The sequence below is a fragment of the Mustela lutreola genome, chromosome 3, assembly GCF_030435805.1.
Source record: "Mustela lutreola isolate mMusLut2 chromosome 3, mMusLut2.pri, whole genome shotgun sequence".
Lineage (NCBI taxonomy): Eukaryota > Metazoa > Chordata > Mammalia > Carnivora > Mustelidae > Mustela > Mustela lutreola.
Window position 1 is genome coordinate 153300515 of NC_081292.1, and position 20609 is coordinate 153321123.

The 20609-nt window shown below is 37.1% G+C and overlaps 1 protein-coding gene across 8 annotated transcripts in view; it reads right to left on the bottom strand.

The window, feature by feature from the left end:
• The window catches only part of TANK (TRAF family member associated NFKB activator), an 89570-nt gene that overhangs the window by 43740 nt on the left and 25221 nt on the right, over positions 1 to 20609 (bottom strand). For all 8 annotated transcript variants that reach the window (XM_059167191.1, XM_059167193.1, XM_059167189.1 and 5 more), the window contains one exon: positions 9901 to 10048. In XM_059167191.1, the coding sequence (XP_059023174.1) occupies positions 9901 to 9999 (99 nt within the window). In that variant the 5' untranslated portion in view covers positions 10000 to 10048. The remainder of the gene's footprint in view (positions 1 to 9900; positions 10049 to 20609) is intronic.

Sequence of the window (20609 nt, forward strand, 5' to 3'; positions counted from 1 at the left end):
TTTAAGGATGGTAGAGCTACCTTATCATCCCTCGCTACTCAACTTTGGGCTGCTGCATGAGAGGATAAACGTCTGTCTTATCTAAGCACAGTATTTTTTTGTCTGTTAACAGCTTATTCTGTACAGTAACTAATTCAAGGACCAAGCCAACTCTACCATAGCACTATATAAGAGTTTCTTCTCTTATTCTGTAAGCATTTAAAAGCTGTTCATGTCAGGGGCTACTGTGATTAAAATATCCCTCTACTTTGGAGCAATCAGAAGTCCTCTTAGCATGGGTAACATATGAATGCTTATAACTAGGCAACATATAGAATAAGCGATATCAGATTATGAACCTTTTAAGTTCATGCTCTATGTTTTATTTATCTTTGAATAACTAGCATTTATTATATACCTGGGACATCATAAGTTATAGGATGAATGAAAGAAAAATTAATAATAAGCATTATACTCAAGCCTCCTTTCCTAAGAGGTGTATAAATCACAAAGTAAGAATTCATCCAAGAAAAGAGGAACTTGAAATAGGTTATTCACAGTAATGGGAAGAACAGTTTGAATACCTGGAATGGGCTGTGATTTAGCTAGATTACTAAAACAAATCTGGATTCTGATAAACCTAGTTTCAGTATACATTCTGCCATGTTGGCTGAAAAAAATTAACTTATTTCCGAGTCTCAGTTTCTTCATTTGAAAATGGGCTATATCTACTTTGCCAGGCTAAAAGGATTTAAACACGAAGTATGTGAAACTTGTAAAATATATTCATTCAGTGAATGATAACTTTCCTTTCTGTTTTATGATGTAATATAAATTTAGGGATTGAATAAAGAGGAGGATGCAACTGGATCAGCATTATCTGGGGTTACATGACATTTCAGTATGGAGTAGAATAAAGGCTATCCTGGAAGGAAAAGGTAGGAACAGTTATGTTCTTAAATGAGAGATTCTAATACAATTTAATGGCATGGTGGGAAGAGTGTCTAGATACAACAGTGGAAAATTTGGTGTTGAACTAAAAAAGAAAAACTACTTAGGGTCCAGGGAAAGTAAATATACTTGATGATCAATACCAGGATGCTAATAATAGAATGAGAAACCATTCTTTGAAATTTAAGTGAGGTAATTAAGGATAAATAAAAGGCAGTATAATTCTCCAGAGCAGTTTGTAAAACTCATTACTCCTCTGAAATGATACAGATGAGGAAAAATTAGTGAAGGTCTGGGGATTCCGTTTAATAGCCTTCCAAGTAACAATGTTTTATATATAAAACATTTGCTTGACAGAAGGCTCTTAAATGGATGTAGCACATTGACTTCTTAAACAGGAGTCTTAAACTGAGTTCTTGAATTGTACTTTCTCATAGAAATACTGAGAGAGGGACGCCTGGGTGGCTCAGTTGGTTAAGCAGCTGCCTTCGGCTCAGGTCATGATCCCAGCGTCCTGGGATCGAGTCCCGCATCGGGCTCCTTGCTCCGCAGGGGGCCTGCTTCTCCCTCTGACTCTGCCTTCCACTCTGTCTGCCTGTACTCGCTCTCGCTCACTCTCTCTCTGACAAATAAATAAATAAAATCTTTAAAAAAAAAAAAAAAAAAAGAAATACTGAGAGAACTGGCTTGGAGTATGAACAACTAAATTGTAAAAGGCTGGTGAGTTTCTACAAAAAGATGAACAGCAATAAAACAGCTAGTAAGAGAATCCAGGCTACACCCATTCTTTTTTTTTTGGTACCAAAAATTTTTTTTTTAAAGTTGTGGCAAAATACATACATAAAATTTGCCATTTTAACCAATCTTAAGTGTCCACAGTATTATGTGTGTGGCATTATGTATATCACAATGTTGTGTAATCATCACCACAAACTATCTCCAGAACTTCTTCCTCTTCCTCAACTGAAACTCTGTACCTTTTATTTATTATTATTTTTTAAAATATTTTATTTATTTATTTGACAGAGAGAATCACAAGTAGATGGAGAGGCAGGCAGAGAGAGAGAGAGGGAAGCAGGCTCCCTGCTGAGCAAAGAGCCCGATGCGGGACTCGATCCCAGGACCCTGAGATCATGACCCGAGCCGAAGGCAGCGGCCTAACCCACTGAGCCACCCAGGCGCCCAACTCTGTACCTTTTAAACACTAACTCTCTGTTCCCTTCCCTCAGCCTCTAGAAACCACCCTACCACTTTCTGGCTCTATGATCTGACTACTCTAGGTACCTCTTATAAGTAGAATCATACATCTATATGTCATTTTGTGACTGTCTTATTTCATTTAGCATAATATCTTTAAGGTTCATCCATGCTGTACTATGTGTCAGAATTTCCTTCTTTTAAAGGCTAACTAAATTCCCCTGTATGTATATACTGCATTTTGTTTTTGGGGTATATACCCAGAAGTGGAATTGCTGAGTCATATGGTAATTCTATGTTTATTTTTTTGAGGAAATACCATATATTTCCCACAGTGGCTATAACATTTTACAGTTCCATCAGCAATGTACAAGAATTCAAACTTTTCCATATCTTTGCCAATACAATGGGTATGAACTTGCATCTCACTGTGGTTCTGATTTGCATTTCCCCAATGGCTAATAATGCTGAGGATCACTTCACATACTTACAGGTCATTTGTACAACTTCTTTGGAGAATGTTCATTCGCACACTTTGCCTTTTTTTTAATACTGGTTTTGTTGTTGCTGTTGAGCTGTAAGAGTTTCTTTATATATTCTAGATATCTATCCCTTATCAAATATATAATTTACAAATATTTTCTCACATTCCTTGGCTGCCTTAATTTTGATGATGTCCAGTTACCTAATTTTTCTTTTGTTGCCTAATCTTTTGTTTTCATATATAAGAAATCACCGCTAAATCCAATGTCTAGAAACTTTCTATTATTTCTCGAAGAGTTTTATAATATTAGCTCTTACATTAGGTTCTGGTTTGAGTTAACTTTTGTATATGGTGAAAGGAAAATCCAATCCATGAACACAGAATTTTCTACAATTTGTTGATGTCTTTCTTTTTTCAGCAGTGTTTTGTAATTTTCAGTGTATAAGTCTGTTACCTACTTCGCTGTTTATTAAGTATATCAATATATACTATATTAAGTATATTAATTATACTATATAAAGTATATTATTTATTTTGATGATACTGCAAATGGAATTTTCTTAATTTCTTTTTCAGATTGTTTAATATTAATGTATAGAAAATCCTACTAATTTTTGTGTGTTGATTTTGTATCCTACAATTCTGCTGAATTTATTCGTTCTAACAGGTTTTGATGGAATCTTTAAGAGGTTTTCTACAAAGACATCATTTTATATATAACTTTCCAATCTGGATACTGTCTTCCTTGCCTAATTGCTCTGGGTAGGAATGTTGAAATATTTCCTTCTATTCCTGATTTGTTGAGTGTTTTTATTTTATTTTATTTATTTATTTATTTTTTTTAAAGATTTTTATTTATTTGACAGAGAGAAATCACAAGTACACTGAGAGGCAGGCAGAGAGAGAGAGAGGGAAGCAGGCTCCCCGCTGAGCAGAGAGCCCAATGTGGGACTCGATCCCAGGACCCTGAGATCATGACCTGAGCCGAAGGCAGCGGCTTAACCCACTGAGCCACCCAGGCGCCCCTGTTGAGTGTTTTTAAAAGGTTTTAAAAGGGTCTGAATTTTGTCAACTGCTTCTTCTGTATCAATTGAAATGATCATGTGGTTCCCCTTCCTTCATTTTGTTAAAGTGGTGTACTCCACTGACTAGTTTTTTATGCCAAAACATTTTTGCATTACAGGAATAAATCTTACTTGGTCAAGGTGTATAATCCTTTTAATATGCTGTTGAATTTCCTATCATTTTGATGAGGATTTTTGTATTGATATTCATAAAAAATAATTAGTCTGCAGTTTTCTTGCAATGTCTGTGTATGGGTTTGGTATGAAGGTTATGACGACCTCATAGAGTACATTAAGAAATGTTCCACCTTGTTCAATTTTTTGGAAGAGTATGGGAAAGACTACTGGTACTTCCTCTTTGAATGTCTGGCAGAATTTACCACGAAGCCACTGGGTACTAGGCGTTCTTTGTTCGGAACTTTTAAATGACTGCCTGCCGATCAGCTCCCCTGAGTAATCTTACATTTGAATTCAAAATTTCCACATCGGGGCACCTGAGTGGCTCAGCTGTTAAGCGTCTGCCTCTGGCTCAAGTCATGATCCCAGGGTTCTGGGATCGAGCCCTGTATCGAGCTTCCTGCTCCACAGGGAGCCTGCTTCACCCTCTCCCACTCCCCTGCTTGTGCTCCCTCTCTTGCTATGTCTCTCTCTGTCAAATAAATAAATAAAATTTTAAAAAATAAATAAATAGAAGTCTCTTAAAAAAAAAAAAGAGACTTTCTCTGCCTTTCCCCTCTGCCCTTCACTCCCAAAATAAATAAGTAAAATCTTAAAAAAAATTTACAGTGTGTATAAAAATAATGGAAGACAATGGTATTGGAAGAGAGACAGACACATAGAGATCAGTAAAACAGAATAAAGAATTCAGAAACAGACTCACCCTTAAAAAATTTTTTTCAAATCAAATCAAGTAATAATTTCCTTTACCAAAATCACCACTCAGAGCCTTTGCTCTAATTTTCATACTGTAAGTTTGAGAGCTTGTCTGTATCATTTACTACTAAAGATTCTAGCTTGTTTTACTTTAAAGTTCAATTTCATTTCTGGGAGTAGTTAGATTCGAACAAATTAGTGATTTACACTTGGCATATCAGATTCTATAATTCAAAAAACAATAAATGTTTTATAAAATAAAATCCCAAGAAATGTCAAAAGGATATAGGTCTTTCTGGAATAACATTTTAGAAAAAAGTTAATTTAAAAAAAAAACAATGAATGAGATCAAAGTACAAAACTTTCTGTCACAACTCCTACTTCATTATACTATAGAGAATGTAATGGCTAATAAATCTGAATTTCAAAATGACTGGTATACTGCTTTAAAGTGGGGATGATTACATTGTCTTCTGAGGATACAGATGCCTCTGCAGTCCCCTCATATGAAGTAGTCTACATCAAACCACAGGGTTTGGGCAATGGATGGTATAGAAAGTGGGAGAACAAAAAGATAAGCACTATCTTGCCTCATCATTGCTACTTCTGAGCCAATAGTCCTTTAAATTCAAGCAAAAGGCCATCCACAAGGAATTCAATTATACCTGCCTTTCCTCAGAACTGTTTATCCTACAACATACTAGCATTCTATCACATTCAAAATGTATGGCTCTTCCCTTTTTTTAAAAAAAAGCTATTTTATTTACTTATTTGAAAGTACTCACACAAGCGTGCACAAGCAGGGAGGAGGGTCAGAGGGAGAGGTAAAAGTAGACTCTGCTGAGCAGGGAGCCTGATGTGGGGCTTGATCCCAGGACTCAGATCATGACCCCAGCCCAAGGCAAATGCTTAACCATCTGAGCTACGCAGGTGCCCCTTGGCTCTTCCTTTCACACAGTCTCTCCAAATACTCCTAATCTTATCACCACTTTAGATGAAGTGCTCTGAGTTTCTTGAATTTCTCAATCCTACTCCGGCTATCCACTTTCATGACAACATTATGAATTTCCTAAACATCAATTCAAAAACTCATTAGTAATAGTCTATTACTAATAGACCTCTCACATTATTCTACTCCTTCTGTATCTCTTCTCTCTCTTCATGGAGACCTCAGACATAAACCCTCTTTTTGTTCTTAGCCTATTAGACTCCTAGATTAACTTCTTTCTGATGTTAGTTTGTATTTCAAAGCACACAATTTCAATTGCTTTTGTACCCACTTTCTAGCCACCTAACCATGCTTCTATCTTAACTCTGCAATATCCTAATCCTAGATTTGGCTATCTGCTCATTCTACTTCTATACCAAGAAAACTGCTGAAAAAAATGACCAACAAACATGGATTGATACCACCAAAAATTCATGGTAAATGTTGAATGCAACACTTTTCTTCTGTCATTTGTTAAATGAAATTGTTTCAATTCTTTACTACCACAGAATATACTAAAATCACTTCACTCAGATGACCCCACCTTGTATCTCATAGAAAATATAAATATAAATAAAAAGAGTCTCTTACATTACAACCCTTCTTTTTTTTATTGAATAAATTTGACATGTAACATTGTATACATTTAAGGTATACAGTGGGTACTTTGATACATTTACATATTGTAATGATTGCCTCTGTAGCAAAATTTATCACATTATATAATTATAGCACAATATTATTGTCTATATTTATTATACTGTGCATTAGATGTCTATGGCTTATTCACAACTTGTTATAAGTTTATACCCTTAAACACCATCAGACTTATCCCCACCTCCTAATGGTAATCACCATTTTACTGTTTTTAATAGGTCTGACTTCTTTAGATTCCACATATAAATGATAGGTGATAATCCTGCTAATTTCCACCATTTCCAATCTGTAAACTTATCTTTGTGTACATCTATATTTTTTTCTTGTTCCTTCCAGTTCTCAGAGGAATAGGCATTTCTCCTCTTGTTTCATAGTCAATTCTTTAACCTAGTTTTGACTCTCCAATAACCAACTGGTTGGTCTTATTTCATTCCTCTCACACTCTTACCCTACAAATACTCCTTTGCCCTATACACTCGAACCTGGAAATGCTATTTTTTTGAAGGCTGTAATAAAGGCTTCTGGATCTGTATTGCAACCATCCATTGGACAATTTCAGTTGCATGTTCCACAGGTAACTAAACCTCGTAACTAAAACCTAATTATGCATTTTATTTCCCCATCTATAAATTTCTATCTTCTTCTCTGATTCTTTCAGTTATCAGCACCACCATCAATCTAGTTTTCTATTCTAGTTACCTGGGTATCATCCTAGAATCTATGTTATCACACTCAGAAGTGGCCTGCATTCAGGTGGCACCTGGTTTCCATTCTATTTCCTAAATAATCTTAGACCTCTTTCTTAATTCATCCCTAATGCTTAAGTTCTCATGTTAACTGCTTGAAATGAGTGCCATTTATTTTTTTTTACACTGATATATAATATATATACAGTTGACTCTTGAACAGCCTTGGTCCACTTATATGTGGATATTTTTCTAATAAATACAGTACATTACTATATAAATGTACTTTTCTTCCTTATAATTTTCTTAGTAACATTTTCTTTTCTGTAGCTTACTTTATTTTAAGAATATAGTATATAAAACATATAACATACAAAATATGTGTTAATGAATTGTTTATGTATTGGTAAGGCTTCCGGTCAACAGTAGACTATTAGTAGTTATGTTTTTAGAGAATCAAAAGTTACATGCAGATCTCTATGTTGGGGGTCAGCACCCCTAACCCCCATGCGTTGTTCAAGGGCCAACTAACATATATATTAATAGATATTTATATATAATTATACATGTTTTATATATATATATAAGTATATATATATTTATATATGTCCCAATGCCAGGAAGACTTTTTTAAAGCATATATATTAATCCTTCAGTAAATTTGGACTGAATAAGAACACAGTATGAACTACTTAGTCATATTCCTCATGATAGGGCCCTAATCTACCTTCACAGCTGCTTTTCCTGTACTGCTCTACTGTTCTTGTTGGAGCCATAGAATCACCTTATTGTACGTGGAATGTCCCATGTATTCCCTTACTTTTGTGTTTTTATTATATATACTGATCCCCCTGCTTTCAGGACTCTTCTTCCTCATCTACCCAACTCCTAATCTTAGCACAAGCATTGGACTTGAGAGTGAGCTTATGACCTGATTCTCTCAGACTGATTTAGGTACTTCTTCCTTGTGTTTATCTGTTATTCCCCACAGATCTCCACTCTAACACTTAGTATACTGTGGTCATAACTATAAATCTTCCTTTTTATCTTCTTATTGGAACTTATCCTTATTAAGGAAAGTTCCTTAAGGGTGTAAACTATATTTTGTTTCAGCATCCTCAAAACCTCATCAAAGGCCCAGTATACAGCATGCACACATTGATTTTTCTTAAATAAATCAGCATAGTTGGAGTTTAGTATATAAGAAAGAGAGTATACATGTTTTCTTCTATTCCTGAGTACTTGACAAATACTTAAAAACCAAAAAAAAACCCCAAAAAAACCCCTTTAACCTCCTTTGGATAATTGCTGATGTGAGCAAAGGCTTCTCCCATGGCAGTTAAAAGGTTAAATCACAAGTTTCTGGTTGCTTACCAGTGAAGGCAGAGGAGCAGTTAGAGAAATTTCTGTTTCTGCTTCAACCTAAGAATATCTCAGTACTCCTCTTCCCTAACTCTGTTTCTTAACTTTCCTAGAACAAGTGTAAGATTGTTGAAGTTTCTTACTGAACCTAATGGGAAAATAAGAATAAAAGTTGGGATTTTTTTATGTTGTTTTTAAAAAAGTGATTATGCCTTATACCTGAGCTAGAAAGGCAAAGAAATCCAAATTCTAAACTTCAATAATTTTGGAAAACTCCCTGTTACTGTTATGCCCATTTCTCTTACATACCATTAAGGAAGACCTAGTCCATAAGTCTACCCATATAACTGGAAGTAATCTTTTGTAAATGAACAGGAAAATCACAAATAATAATGATTTTTGAGAAATACAAGGAAGTATATATAACATCTAGTTTTACAGATGTGTCAAGTAGAAAGGATGAAGAGAATTGTGCAGTTCCTATATTTATAGAAGAAACTAAGAATTGCATGGCCAGCGTATTTCTTAGACTTCAGAATTTTAAGGCTAATAAAATTGTTTCTTAAATGAGGTAATCAATTTAAGATCCCCACTTTCCACTGCCTGTTGAAACTATTGCAAGGTTGGCCCTTGGCTGGCATCTGGAAACTTGACTTGTTTTAAAGCTGATAAAAGTGATAAAGTTGGCTGCTGTGCCAGCTTAATTAGACTATACCATGAGATTTATGGTGAAGACCTACTTTCGTTCTGAGAATCTGAAATTTTGGCTGATACAGGATATCTGAGAGTCTGAAATTTTGGTTGACACAGGCTATCTATGTGACCAGCTCTTAATAAACCCCCCAAATTCTTGAGTCTCAAATGGAGTTCCCTATGTAGAAGGACTGTATATGTGTGACTAAGTTTTTGAAGCTGGAGGTAGGGTACACTCTGTGTGAACCCTCACAGGAGGGAAAGAGCATAGGAGGCCTGCATGTGGATCCCTCTAGAGTCTGCCTGATGTTGTACATTAATGATCTGGCTCTGTGTCTTATCACGTCACTGTAATACATCTTAGCTATGAGTGTTACTGTATACTAAGTCCTATGAGTCCCTCTAGCCAACACAGGATATGTTTTATGGTATCGGGGGACCCCCAAAACACTCCTAAATAGTGGCGTTAAACAAAAAAACAAAAACACTTTCATTATCATCTCACAATAGTGTTAATAAAATTCTGCCCTACAATCTGATCGTATGGAAGTATAGTATGAGAATAAAGAACAGAATTTTAGCATTATGAGAAGTTCACTACATTATTTTTCTCATTTTGCTGCAGACCAGTGATGACCTAATCATGGATCAGTAACAGACATCTGCCTGGGAACTACTAAACTACATTTATGCAAAAATAACTTTCCTCTAATTAACCCTCTTTTGAAACTGAAAATTAAAAAATTATTTATGGAGGATAATGCTCTTTATGAACTCTTCCCTTGGGTCACAATTTTAAAAAAACAACAACAAATAAGAATCTTAAATTCCATCAATATATATCTGTGTTTTAGTTATTGTAGTTCAAGAAAGTTTCTAATAAATACAGTATTTTCCACTTGCAAAAGATTCTCAAATTTCCATTTACCAAGACAAATAAGAACCTTCAAAACCAAAACCATATACCTTTTGTTGTAGTTCTTTCACTGCAGAATCTCTATCCATACATGCCTGTCGAAAGGCTTCGTAAGCTTTATTGAGTTGCTCACCAATATTTTTATCCATTCCTCTCTGTTCTGTAGCATCACTATAAAGGATGGAGTAAATGACAGGTCTGGAAAATAATAAGAACAATTTAGTTAGCTATTAAATTATACAAAATTATACAAATCTCATTTCTTTTTTTTTTTTTAATTTTTTATGTATTTATTTATTTGACAGACAGAGATCACAAGTAGGCAGAGAGGCAGGGAGAGAGAGAGGAAGGGAAGCAGGCTCCCTGCTGAGCAGAGAGCCCGATGTGGGGCTCGATCCCAGGACCCCGGAATCATGACCTGAGCTGAAGGCAGAGGCTTTAACCCACTGAGCCACCCAGGCGCCCCACAAATCTCATTTCTAAAATGCATCTTATAGACAGCTCAATACAGTTTATCATGAAGATTATAGCCCCAAGTACTATAAAGGTTTATAAAGGCAAATAAGTCTCATCTAAAATCCTGATTGGAAATCTTTTTTTTAAATATTTTTATTTATTTATATGACAGACAGGAGATCACAAGTAGACAGAGAGGCAGGCAGAGAGAGACAGAGAAGCAGGGTCCCTGCTGAGCAGAGAGCCCGATGCCTGGCTCGATCCCAGGACCCTGGGATCATGACCTGAGACGAAGGCAGAGGCTTTAACCCACTGAGCCACCCAGGCACCCCTGATTAGAAATCTTAAGAAACATTAACTTCTTCAATTTTTAATATTCTTTACTGATGTTCAAGATGCAAGTGGGGTTTCAGTTCAAGATGCTACTTTGAAAATAGTAATCTAAAAATGCAACCTTAGAATGGAGAAATATGAAAGGCCATTTGTTATTAATATTTTATTATAGAAATGCACAACAGGATTAGCAATGTGGGAAGGGATTTCTTTTTACTAAACGGACAGTTATTCCCACTTACAAGGTGAATTCTTGCTACACTGAAATTAGAGTGAAATTAAATAGATAATAAATGTTTGTGGATGGAGTTCACACTGTTGTTATCGCAGAGCAATTAAAATGTGTGAAAATGCTCTTATTTTAGCACAAAATCTAGGGAGAGTTGCTGTTGGATTGTACATTAAAAAAGAAAAATCACATCCCTTCAGTCCTACCCACACTCCCTATTAGTTTTCCAAACTCCCTGCTGTTTCTGAACTACAGGTGCTTTACAGAGTGGAGGTAATTTGATTTTATCATCGCAATTTGCAGAACATTTCTAACCACATTCCTTGGCTCTGAGCAGAGGGCCATGTAATGATTCTGATTTTTCCTGTCCAGCTGTAAAAACCAGACCACAGGACTTTTCTCTTAATCTTCCGAAAGCCACAGAATAGATAAAGTTCTCTATCAGTCATGTGGGGTTTGGGGGAACCAAATTATTTCACTTCTTTATGATTGGAAATCCTTCATAATCACAGTCTCTAATCTTTCATCTGTCCTTTCATTTTGGGTACACAATGCTTTTTAAAAAATTGTAGTGTTTTACATTAAAATACAATTCATGTGACATAAAATTCACCATATTAAAGTGTACATTGGGCGCCTGGGTGGCTCAGTGGGTTAAGCCGCTGCCTTCAGCTCAGGTCATGATCTCAGGGTCCTGGGATCAAGTCCCGCATCGGGCTCTCTGCTCAGCAGGGAGCCTGTTTCCTCCTCTCTCTCTCTCTGCCTGCCTCTCTGCCTACTTGTGATCTCTCTCTGTCAAATAAATAAATAAAATCTTTAAAAAAAAAAATAAATAAATAAAGTGTACATTTCTGTACCTTTTTGTATATTCACTATGTTGTACAATCATCATTACCTAATTCCATACTTGTGTATGCATACAAATAGTATAACTTTCTATCATTCAAAGGATTTAAGGCAGCTTATAAAAATATAAGCAACATTAAAAATAGGCATACAAGCAGGCAAAGAAATGAAGGACAGGCAGCTATCAGGACAGTAATACAGTATAAAATGCTAATGCAGAAATGAGAGGTTTAAGTAACTATGTGGCTAACTTACCTATTGCTGTCTTAAAAAGCTGCACAAAATGTCAACATAAAACACACCTACATTTTAAAATCAGAGACAAGTAAGACCTTGAGTTGGAAACCCATCTAACTTTTTATTTTGTTCTATCACTGAATGACTCTGTGACCTTGATACAGGGCCACTAAATCTTTCTGACCCCCAGGTTCTTTCTCTCCAATACAAAAAAGATGTTTGGACTTGATTTCGAAGAAACTTCTTTGTTCAACAGTTCTTGAGTCTGAGAGTCTAAAAAATGCATGTCTGTTCCATCAAAAAGGTGCATTCTTGTTTTTAAAAATGTAAATGCAGTACTAAAAATAGCTGCATCATATGCAAGTAAATCATGTGGATGCTTCACTTCAGGTCCTTGAATTAGATCACACAAATGTCACTAAGAAGAGTTACTGAATAAATTCCACATGGATGCATCCTATTTCCTGAAATAAGAATGTAAGCTGGAGAGATATGATTCAGGTCAATACAACTAAATAAATGATACATTTAATTTCTATCTCACATCCAGTAAGAGAATCGGGTGTTAGATCAGTGACACTGACCAGAGAAAAAGGAAACAGTCGCTGGGACCCAACTAATTAAATTGGACAGATTTCAAATATTAACACTCTGAACTTTAAAGCCACTTGTTCCTCTATTTTTTTTAAAGGATTTGTTAAGTGTAAAATTAATTTCACAATTTAAGAGGCAGTCACATTTCAATTACATTTTGGTATGCCTGCTGCAAAACTTGCCAGGCTCCAGGGAAATGGTTTTATTTATAGTAAACATGCTCAAACCCAAATCTCATTGCCGAAACCCAGGAGATCCAAGCTAAGGCAACCTCCGCCTTGGAAACACTCTTCTAAGTACATTTTCAGGAAAGCCTCCCATGGTAGTATCTTTATTCTCGGTCTGATCTGCTGGCTTCCTTCCATCACTGGAGAAGAAGATTAAGTCACTGATACCCCAGAAGGTATCTGGGCAAGCAGAATGCAAAGCACTCCCACCTACCCAAGGCAATCCCCCTGAAGCCAGGATAGTCCCTACCCACCCACATCTGACCCTCTGGCAGTAGTTCCTCCCCCATCACCCCACCCCAGTGTGTTTCCTGTGAGAAGGAAAATGAAGGACAAGTTCCTGTTCTGCCTCCTCCCAGGGTCTACTGTGTGTGTGCCCAACCCAGGAGGAAGCACCCTAAAAAAAAAAAAAAAAAAAAAAAATCCCTGGGCAGCAGGCTGCTTCCTCTTTCATTAATTCCTTGGGTCAGTAATTAAACTGTTCTAAGGTAGGAGAGGTAGTCTATGCAAGGGAGATAACTTTATCTTCCCTTTGTAAAGTTTCTCAGCTCCAACAAAGGTTTGTCAACTGCTAGGACCAAACTTAGATGTTAATAAAACGGATCCCATTACTATTCAAATCAATTAGCAAAAATAAAGTTTATGTTTACTTATTACATGTAAGGCACTTTTGTGGGGTATGGCAAGGAGCTTCAGAGAGTACCACCACGGAGTTATGTTCCTTTTACAAAGTTCTTTCACCAATTCTTTGTTTTTAAATTCACATCCCATTTGACGGATAAGGGCTCAGGGGCATTAAATGACTTGCCTAGAGCTACAAAGCAATAAGCAAGGGAACTGGGACTATAGCTCTGAAATTCTTCATTCAAAAACAGTTTATTAAAGACAACTGCAGGGACGCCTGAGTGGCTCAGTTGTTAAGTGTTTGCCTTTGGCTCTGGTCATGATCACAGAATCCTGGGATCGAGCCTGCTTCTTCCTCTCCCTCTCCCCGCCTTCCCATCCCCCCCATTGTGTTCTCTCTTGCTGTCTGTCAAATAAATAAATCTTGAAATAAAATAAAATAAAGGCAACTGCAAAGTATTCTCCCAGGATGCCACGGTGGATATGTTCATTTGATAAAAACACTGCCAAGTACAAACAAAGCCTGTACTGGGCACCACTGACAATGAGAACGAAACTAATACAAAACCTATCCTCACAAAAGCACCATTAGCTATAATTTAAAATACACACACATACACACACACACACACACACACACATTCTGAGGTATCCAAAGGCTACAGAATTGGGAAAGTGGTCACATCTATTTCTGAGGTTTAGGAAAGGCTTTGAGAAGTAGGTAACATTTGCACTAGGTTTTGAATTATGGATAGGAATGATCTCACCCATTCCTTTTATTTATCAAATAGCAGTCATCCTTTCTACAGCAGGTTCCCAAGGGCTACAAAGATGTTTTTAGTGTTAAGATAATATCCATTCTTCATGAAAAAAAGGCTAGGATAATAAGCATTTCTTTATGCATTGTTCAGCTTGATTCTTCTTCTTCTTTCTTTTTTTAAATATTTACTTGAGAGAGACCGAGAGCATGCCATGGATGGGGGTAGGCACAGAGAGAGAATCTCAAGCAGACTCGGTGCCTCAGTGAGAAGCCCCCACATGGGGCTTGATCTCAGGATCCCAAGATCATGACCTAAGCCACCAAACTGAGCAGAAATCAAGAGTCAGGCACTTCACCAACTGAGCCACCCAGGCTTCACTTCATTTTTCTGATCATGCTATTCTTAAACCTAAGACAATTCTTCAGCATAACAGTGATGGTTATTTACAGAAATGACTGATTACGCTAGTGCTCTTCCCATGATACTTAAAAAGCAGCAGCAGTGAGAATGAAATAAAGGATAAATCTTGTATCTTCAATAGACCTCAATTTTCCTTTCTTTTAAAATGAAGGGGCTAAATGATATAATCTCCCTCAACTTTATGATTATATAGCATTTCCAAACAAATACAGAGGACTGAAGCTATTTCTTGGGAAATACAGCAATATACTTTTCCTCATAGGATACCAGCTTTAAAAGTAGTAGTCATTTTGTTAAACTGTACTATAAACTAGGCCTTGGTTACAAACCAGCTGATACGGCATTTAATTTCAAGATGGTGAGAAGCATGGAGTAAAAGTTATATAGGGTGTCCTGGAATTAAAGAGATGATATGACACTGTGAAAATGTGTGATATAAAAATATGTGCAATAACACTGTGAAGATGACTCTATTTATTTAATAACATTTATGTATGTCTTCCTAACACAATTACATAGAATGAACAAAGTAAGGGCTTTGGATTCAGATCCCATATCTGCAATTTTCTAGCCATTTACTTGGCTTCTCTGAGTATTCGTTTTCTTTTGATAAACAGTTTACAGTGTTATTATGAAGATTAAATGAAATCATTTATGAAGTATATATGTTATCGGTTCCTCAGTTCTTATCCTCTTCTCTTCTGTTATTTCCACCTTTTAACTGTTACCATCAGAGGACTATATTCTGGTCATTGGCAAGTAACTTCAACTTCCAAGAGGAGCTCATCACTTTTTTCCCTTCCCCAAATGGATGGGATGCTGTGGTGAGTCACCTAAAACACCATAGTGAGGACAACATTTCAGGGGTGGTGGAAGGACAAGGGGATGAGGGAACAAGAACGATACCTGGGTCCTTGACACGACGGTGCTGCCAGATCAGCTTTGAACATCTTACACTTTATAGTATGTGAAAGGAATAAAATTTGTCTAATTTAAGCCACTGTCTTTGAGAATCTCTTAAGAGAGGAGCTGAGTTATTTACTAATCAGTACACCAGTCAACACTGGTTTAGTTCTGAATGCATTGTACGTGCCCCTTTTTTCCATGGGAAAGAGAAAGTCATACTCTTTGCCTTTTTCCTAATCAGAACTTATAATTTAGTAAGGCAGACAAGCAAGAAAATGATTAACCGTACTAGCAGGCCAATTATAAATGTGTAAAAAGGTATGATCATATCTTTTTTTTTTTTAAGATTTTATTTATTTATTTGACAGAGAGAGAGAGAGAGAGATATCACAAGCAGGTAGAGAGGCAGGCAGAGAGAAGGGGAAGCAGGCTCACTGCTGAGCAGAGAGCCCGACACGGGGCTTGATCCCAGGACCCTGAGAGATCATGACCTGAGCCAAAGGCAGAGGCTTATCCCACTGAGCCACCCAGGCGCCCCAGTATGATCATATCTTAATAGGGATCTGGGAAGCACAGGTAGAAGCATTTGTAGAAATTTGTCCAATGGTTCACTGAAGATTTACTGCATATAAGTTTTATCTCAAAAGAAAAAAAAAAAAAACCTGTTAAATAAAAGGTATAAGCAGGATAACAGCTCAACAGGAAGAACAATTAAAATGAGGAATTGTGGAAGGCTTCACAGAAGATCTAACACTTAAACTAGGCCCTGAAACATGAGGATTTCTTTCTTTCTTTTTTTTTTTTTTTAAGGATTTATTTATTTGAGAGAGAGAGAGAGAGAGGGAGAAAGAATGAGAGGGAAGGGGTAAGAGGGAAAAGCAGACTCCCCGCTGAGCAGGGAGCCCGATTTGGGACTCGATCCCCGGACTCCAGGATCATGACCTGAGCCAAAGGCAGTCGCTTAACCAACTGAGCCACCCAGGCACCCAACATGAGGATTTCAAGAAGCAGAGAATGAGAGGGAATAAAGAATATTCACTCTGAAAGAGCAAAGGAATTGAGAAGTTACTAGTACAGCGCATTTAGGGCCTGGAGGTATTCTATTTATGGAAGTCTAACACGTGAATATAAAATGGAGAGTGAGGGTGTTAAGACAGAATGGTCAGGTCCTCCATGTGAGCTTGAGCTGAACTACAAAAGCCCTAGTGGCACCATTCAGGCAGACCATAACTGGAATGGAAACCCCTAGAGTTACAGAGTATACTCAGTGCATAAACAATATGCAGCAGAGTCAGTTTGGCCAGATTGTAATGGACCCTGACTGTTACTTTATTAAATTTATAGAATTTAACCTGTCACTAAGAAGTAATGCAGGATTTTCAGGGTGCCTGGGTGGCTCCCAGTTAAGCATCTCACTCTTTACTTTTACTCAGGTCATGATCTCAGGGTCCAGGGACTGAGCTCACTACTGGGCTTGCACTCAGTAGGGTCTGCTTCAGGATTCTCCTCTCTATCTGCCCCTCCCTCCACTTATGTGAACGCATCTCTTTCCTTCTAAAGTAAATAAATGAATCTTTAAAAAAGGGGGGGGATAGGGGATTTTTAAGCAGGAGATAAACATGTTTCAGAAAGGTAAACTGGATACCCACTGTAGAACAGAAACGAATGAGGGAGACAAAGTAAGGATATCCATAAGAAACTACTGCTGTAGGTGGGTCAAAGATGGGCTTAAACAAGAACAGGGGAAATGAAAGATGAATACATTCAAGAGACATTTTTAAGTCAGAACAAACAGGATTTGTTGGCCAAGTGGATCTAGACGGGAAGGCAGCATTCAGGCCCTTGCAATACTGAATCAGCTGGCCTGGAATGGAGTCCTGGAATCTTCCTTTTAATAAATAACCCAGGTGACTTTGTTGAAGATGGTTCACCAGCCATATTTTTCAGAATACTAGGCAGACAGTGATGATAGCCAGATAGAAAAACAGGAAGAAAAATGTTTTGGGAAAAAACGATATAGAATACAATTTTGGGGATGCCTGGGTGGCTCAGTGGGTTAAGCCGCTGCCTTCGGCTCAGGTCATGATCCCGGGGTCCTGGGATCGAGTCCCACATTGGGCTCTCTGCTCAGCAGGGGGCCTGCTTCCCTTCCTCTCTCTCTGCCTGCCTCTCTGCCTACTTGTGATTTCTCTCTGTCAAATAAATAAATAAAATCTTTAAAAAAAAAAAAAAAGAATACAATTTTGGATAGAAGAGCTGAAACAGACATAATTAACAGTAGGCAGGAAAATGTACCAACTGAGTAATAACCAAATCTAGAGGATCAAATAAATATTAAGCATGGCTTCCCTCCTGTATATATTCTTATTCCTAAAAACCTGTTTTGAATGTCTTCTGATGCTGGTAAGTCCTTGGACAGACAACCAAGCCCAAATATTTTTACAAAAAACATTTTTGAAAAGAAAAGTGGAGAAAGAAGCAATGCTCATTACTGCATCACTTCATGTCACAAGATGTACACTCTTTTCCTTTCAGATAGTAAGCAAAAGAGAGGATGGGCCACTTATTATCTGGACAATGTCTGAAGGTAAATAATAAACTAGCGAATGCATAAAACAGGCCTTTTAGCAGAAGTCTGTTATCTTATGGAAAGACACTGTTAGACAAAAAACTAGGAACGTTATCTAATGCTGTGTTCTGCAAATGCTTACATGCTGCTAAATAACAGGAAAAATAACTCCTGGTAAAGTGAATGCGTGATCTTTTTGAAATCTCCCTTCTACTCTGCCAAATTTATGACAAGTAGCATTACTAATTATCTTTCACAGGAGTAGGATAGTTTGTACCTATTTTTTGGTCTTAACCAAGAGAGTCTGAAAAAAAATATTTTCAGTAATCTTAAAAAGGTCCCCCTAAACAGAACACAATAATGTATGAGATGTCACAGGCTGCGCAAGATTCATAAAAGGAAAAGTTGCTTTTGATAAAGTAGTTAAAATCTCATGAGTTAGGGCACCTGGGTGGCTCAGTTGGTTAAGCACCTGCCTTCAGTTGAGATCATTATCCTGGGATCCAAGGACTGAGGCCCAAGTCAGGCTTCCCACTGAGCAGCAAGCCTGCTTCTTCCTCTCCCTCTGCCACTCCATCCAGCTAATACACTCTCTGCTTCTGTGCTGTCTCTCGTGTTCTCTCTCTCAAATAAAAAATAGATTCTTAAAAAATAAAAAAAATAAAATATCACGAGTTAACAGATTAGGGACCCCTCCAGCATCTCTGAGTCATTTACTTTCTCAGAACAAAACCAAACTACTATAAAAGGAAAGAGCTCTTCTATGAAGATAGAAAACTTCAGGAGAGAGATAGGTAACCTTTTCATAATAAGGCCTATTTTCTCTTAAATCACCATTTATATTGCTGAGTGGTCATTTAGTTTTGAGAATATTACCAATGATAAATGGGAATAGGCAAAAGCTTACATAATTATAAAGCTGTATTCTGTGCTCTTAACCATTGGCACGGGACTCCCCGGCTCTTCATACCCCCGCTTTTAATTTCCCTGAGGACACCTCAAGGCTGTTGGGCAAATGTTTGCAAGTCACAACTTGCTTTATTAGAAGTAATTGTGAGAACTCCAATGAGAAAATAAATAAGGTTTCAGAGATTTCCAAATCTCTATTTCCAGTCATTCCCAAGATGTTTAGGGTGTGATTTTAAATGCTTAGTATGATAAAAGTTTAAAACCAGATATAATTCCATTAAACACAATCTTACTCCAGTTGTTGAATACCCCTAAAGCCAGGACTCCCAAATCCCTGGGTACCCTGACAAACCAACCTCTCAAACCTGCATCTGTGCCCAAATTGACTGAATTTCCACTCTTTTCAAAGCCAGTTTTTCTTAAATGTGAATACGCAGATCTTAGTAAATCTTTACCACCTACTGTGCTATCCTACTGTGGGGAATCAAGAGTTTATTAAAAATTTTCACTTTTTTCACTCTTCACTTCTTTTTGTATCTGGAAAAAATAAGAAGATGCTATAAAATAAAGACCCCAAACTTAAATTTTAACTGAGACCATATCCTGTATAAAATATATTAATTTCTTCTTTATTAAGACAAGTTGAACATTAGAAATCAAATTAAAAAGCCTAGTCAACTGAAGATAAATGGAAGTATAGAATACATGCTTGTTGACAGGTGAGATTGAAGTCATTTAACCTTTCTGTAGACCTCAGTTCCCTCATCTGCTCCAGTTTAGGATGTTTGGGTTAGAACATACTGTCCTACATGGGTCAACGGAATCATCCAGGTTTAAAAAAAACAGATCAGCAAACCCTGTCAGACTTTCTGGATAATTTGGAAGGGCAGGCAGTAAAGGGGAAAAGAGGGAAGAGCCAGAGTGAGACAAATTTAGAATCACTGCCATAGGGTGTCAATTCATAACTGGAAAAGCACTGTACTCTGTATAACACTATAGAAATACGCACCAAGGCAGGGAAACAGACTTTTTATCGTGTCTTTTTTGTTCCACAGTGATCTGCTTTTTGAATCTTCCCAGAAGAAGTAAATAGAATTTGGAAACAAAAACAGCAGTTGCTAAGGTAGATGTTCTTAAAGAAAGAAAAAAGGAGGTATTTTGATACTTTGGCAGATCGCCCAGAGCAATAGCACTCTAATGGTCTTGATTCCCTGAAACTTCCACAACTCGTGAGTCTATATGAGTGTTTCCTCTATTAATGGAATGGAAGAGATTCCATTAATGGCATTTGCACTGAAGTTCATTTTGAGAAAGATTTAAGTGTGACCACAGCTCTTCTCCTACCAAGCAGCAATGGTCCTTTTCACTTGCTGCTTCCCCCACCGATACTCTAATCACCTCAGTTCTATCTACAATACTCTAATCATCTCAGTTCTATTTAAATTCTCGAACTATGTATAGATAGTTGAGAAAGGGCATAAAACTCAATGACATGCCTTCAATTCAGAAAGCAGAAAGGCACAGAACCCCAGACCTTAGGGACAATTTCAGTTTTGTGTCTGAATGACAAGCATTCCAAGAGGGGCATTTCCCTATTTCCTTATGGGAAACATTAGGGATGGGGGAGGGATTGATACCTACTGAGTTA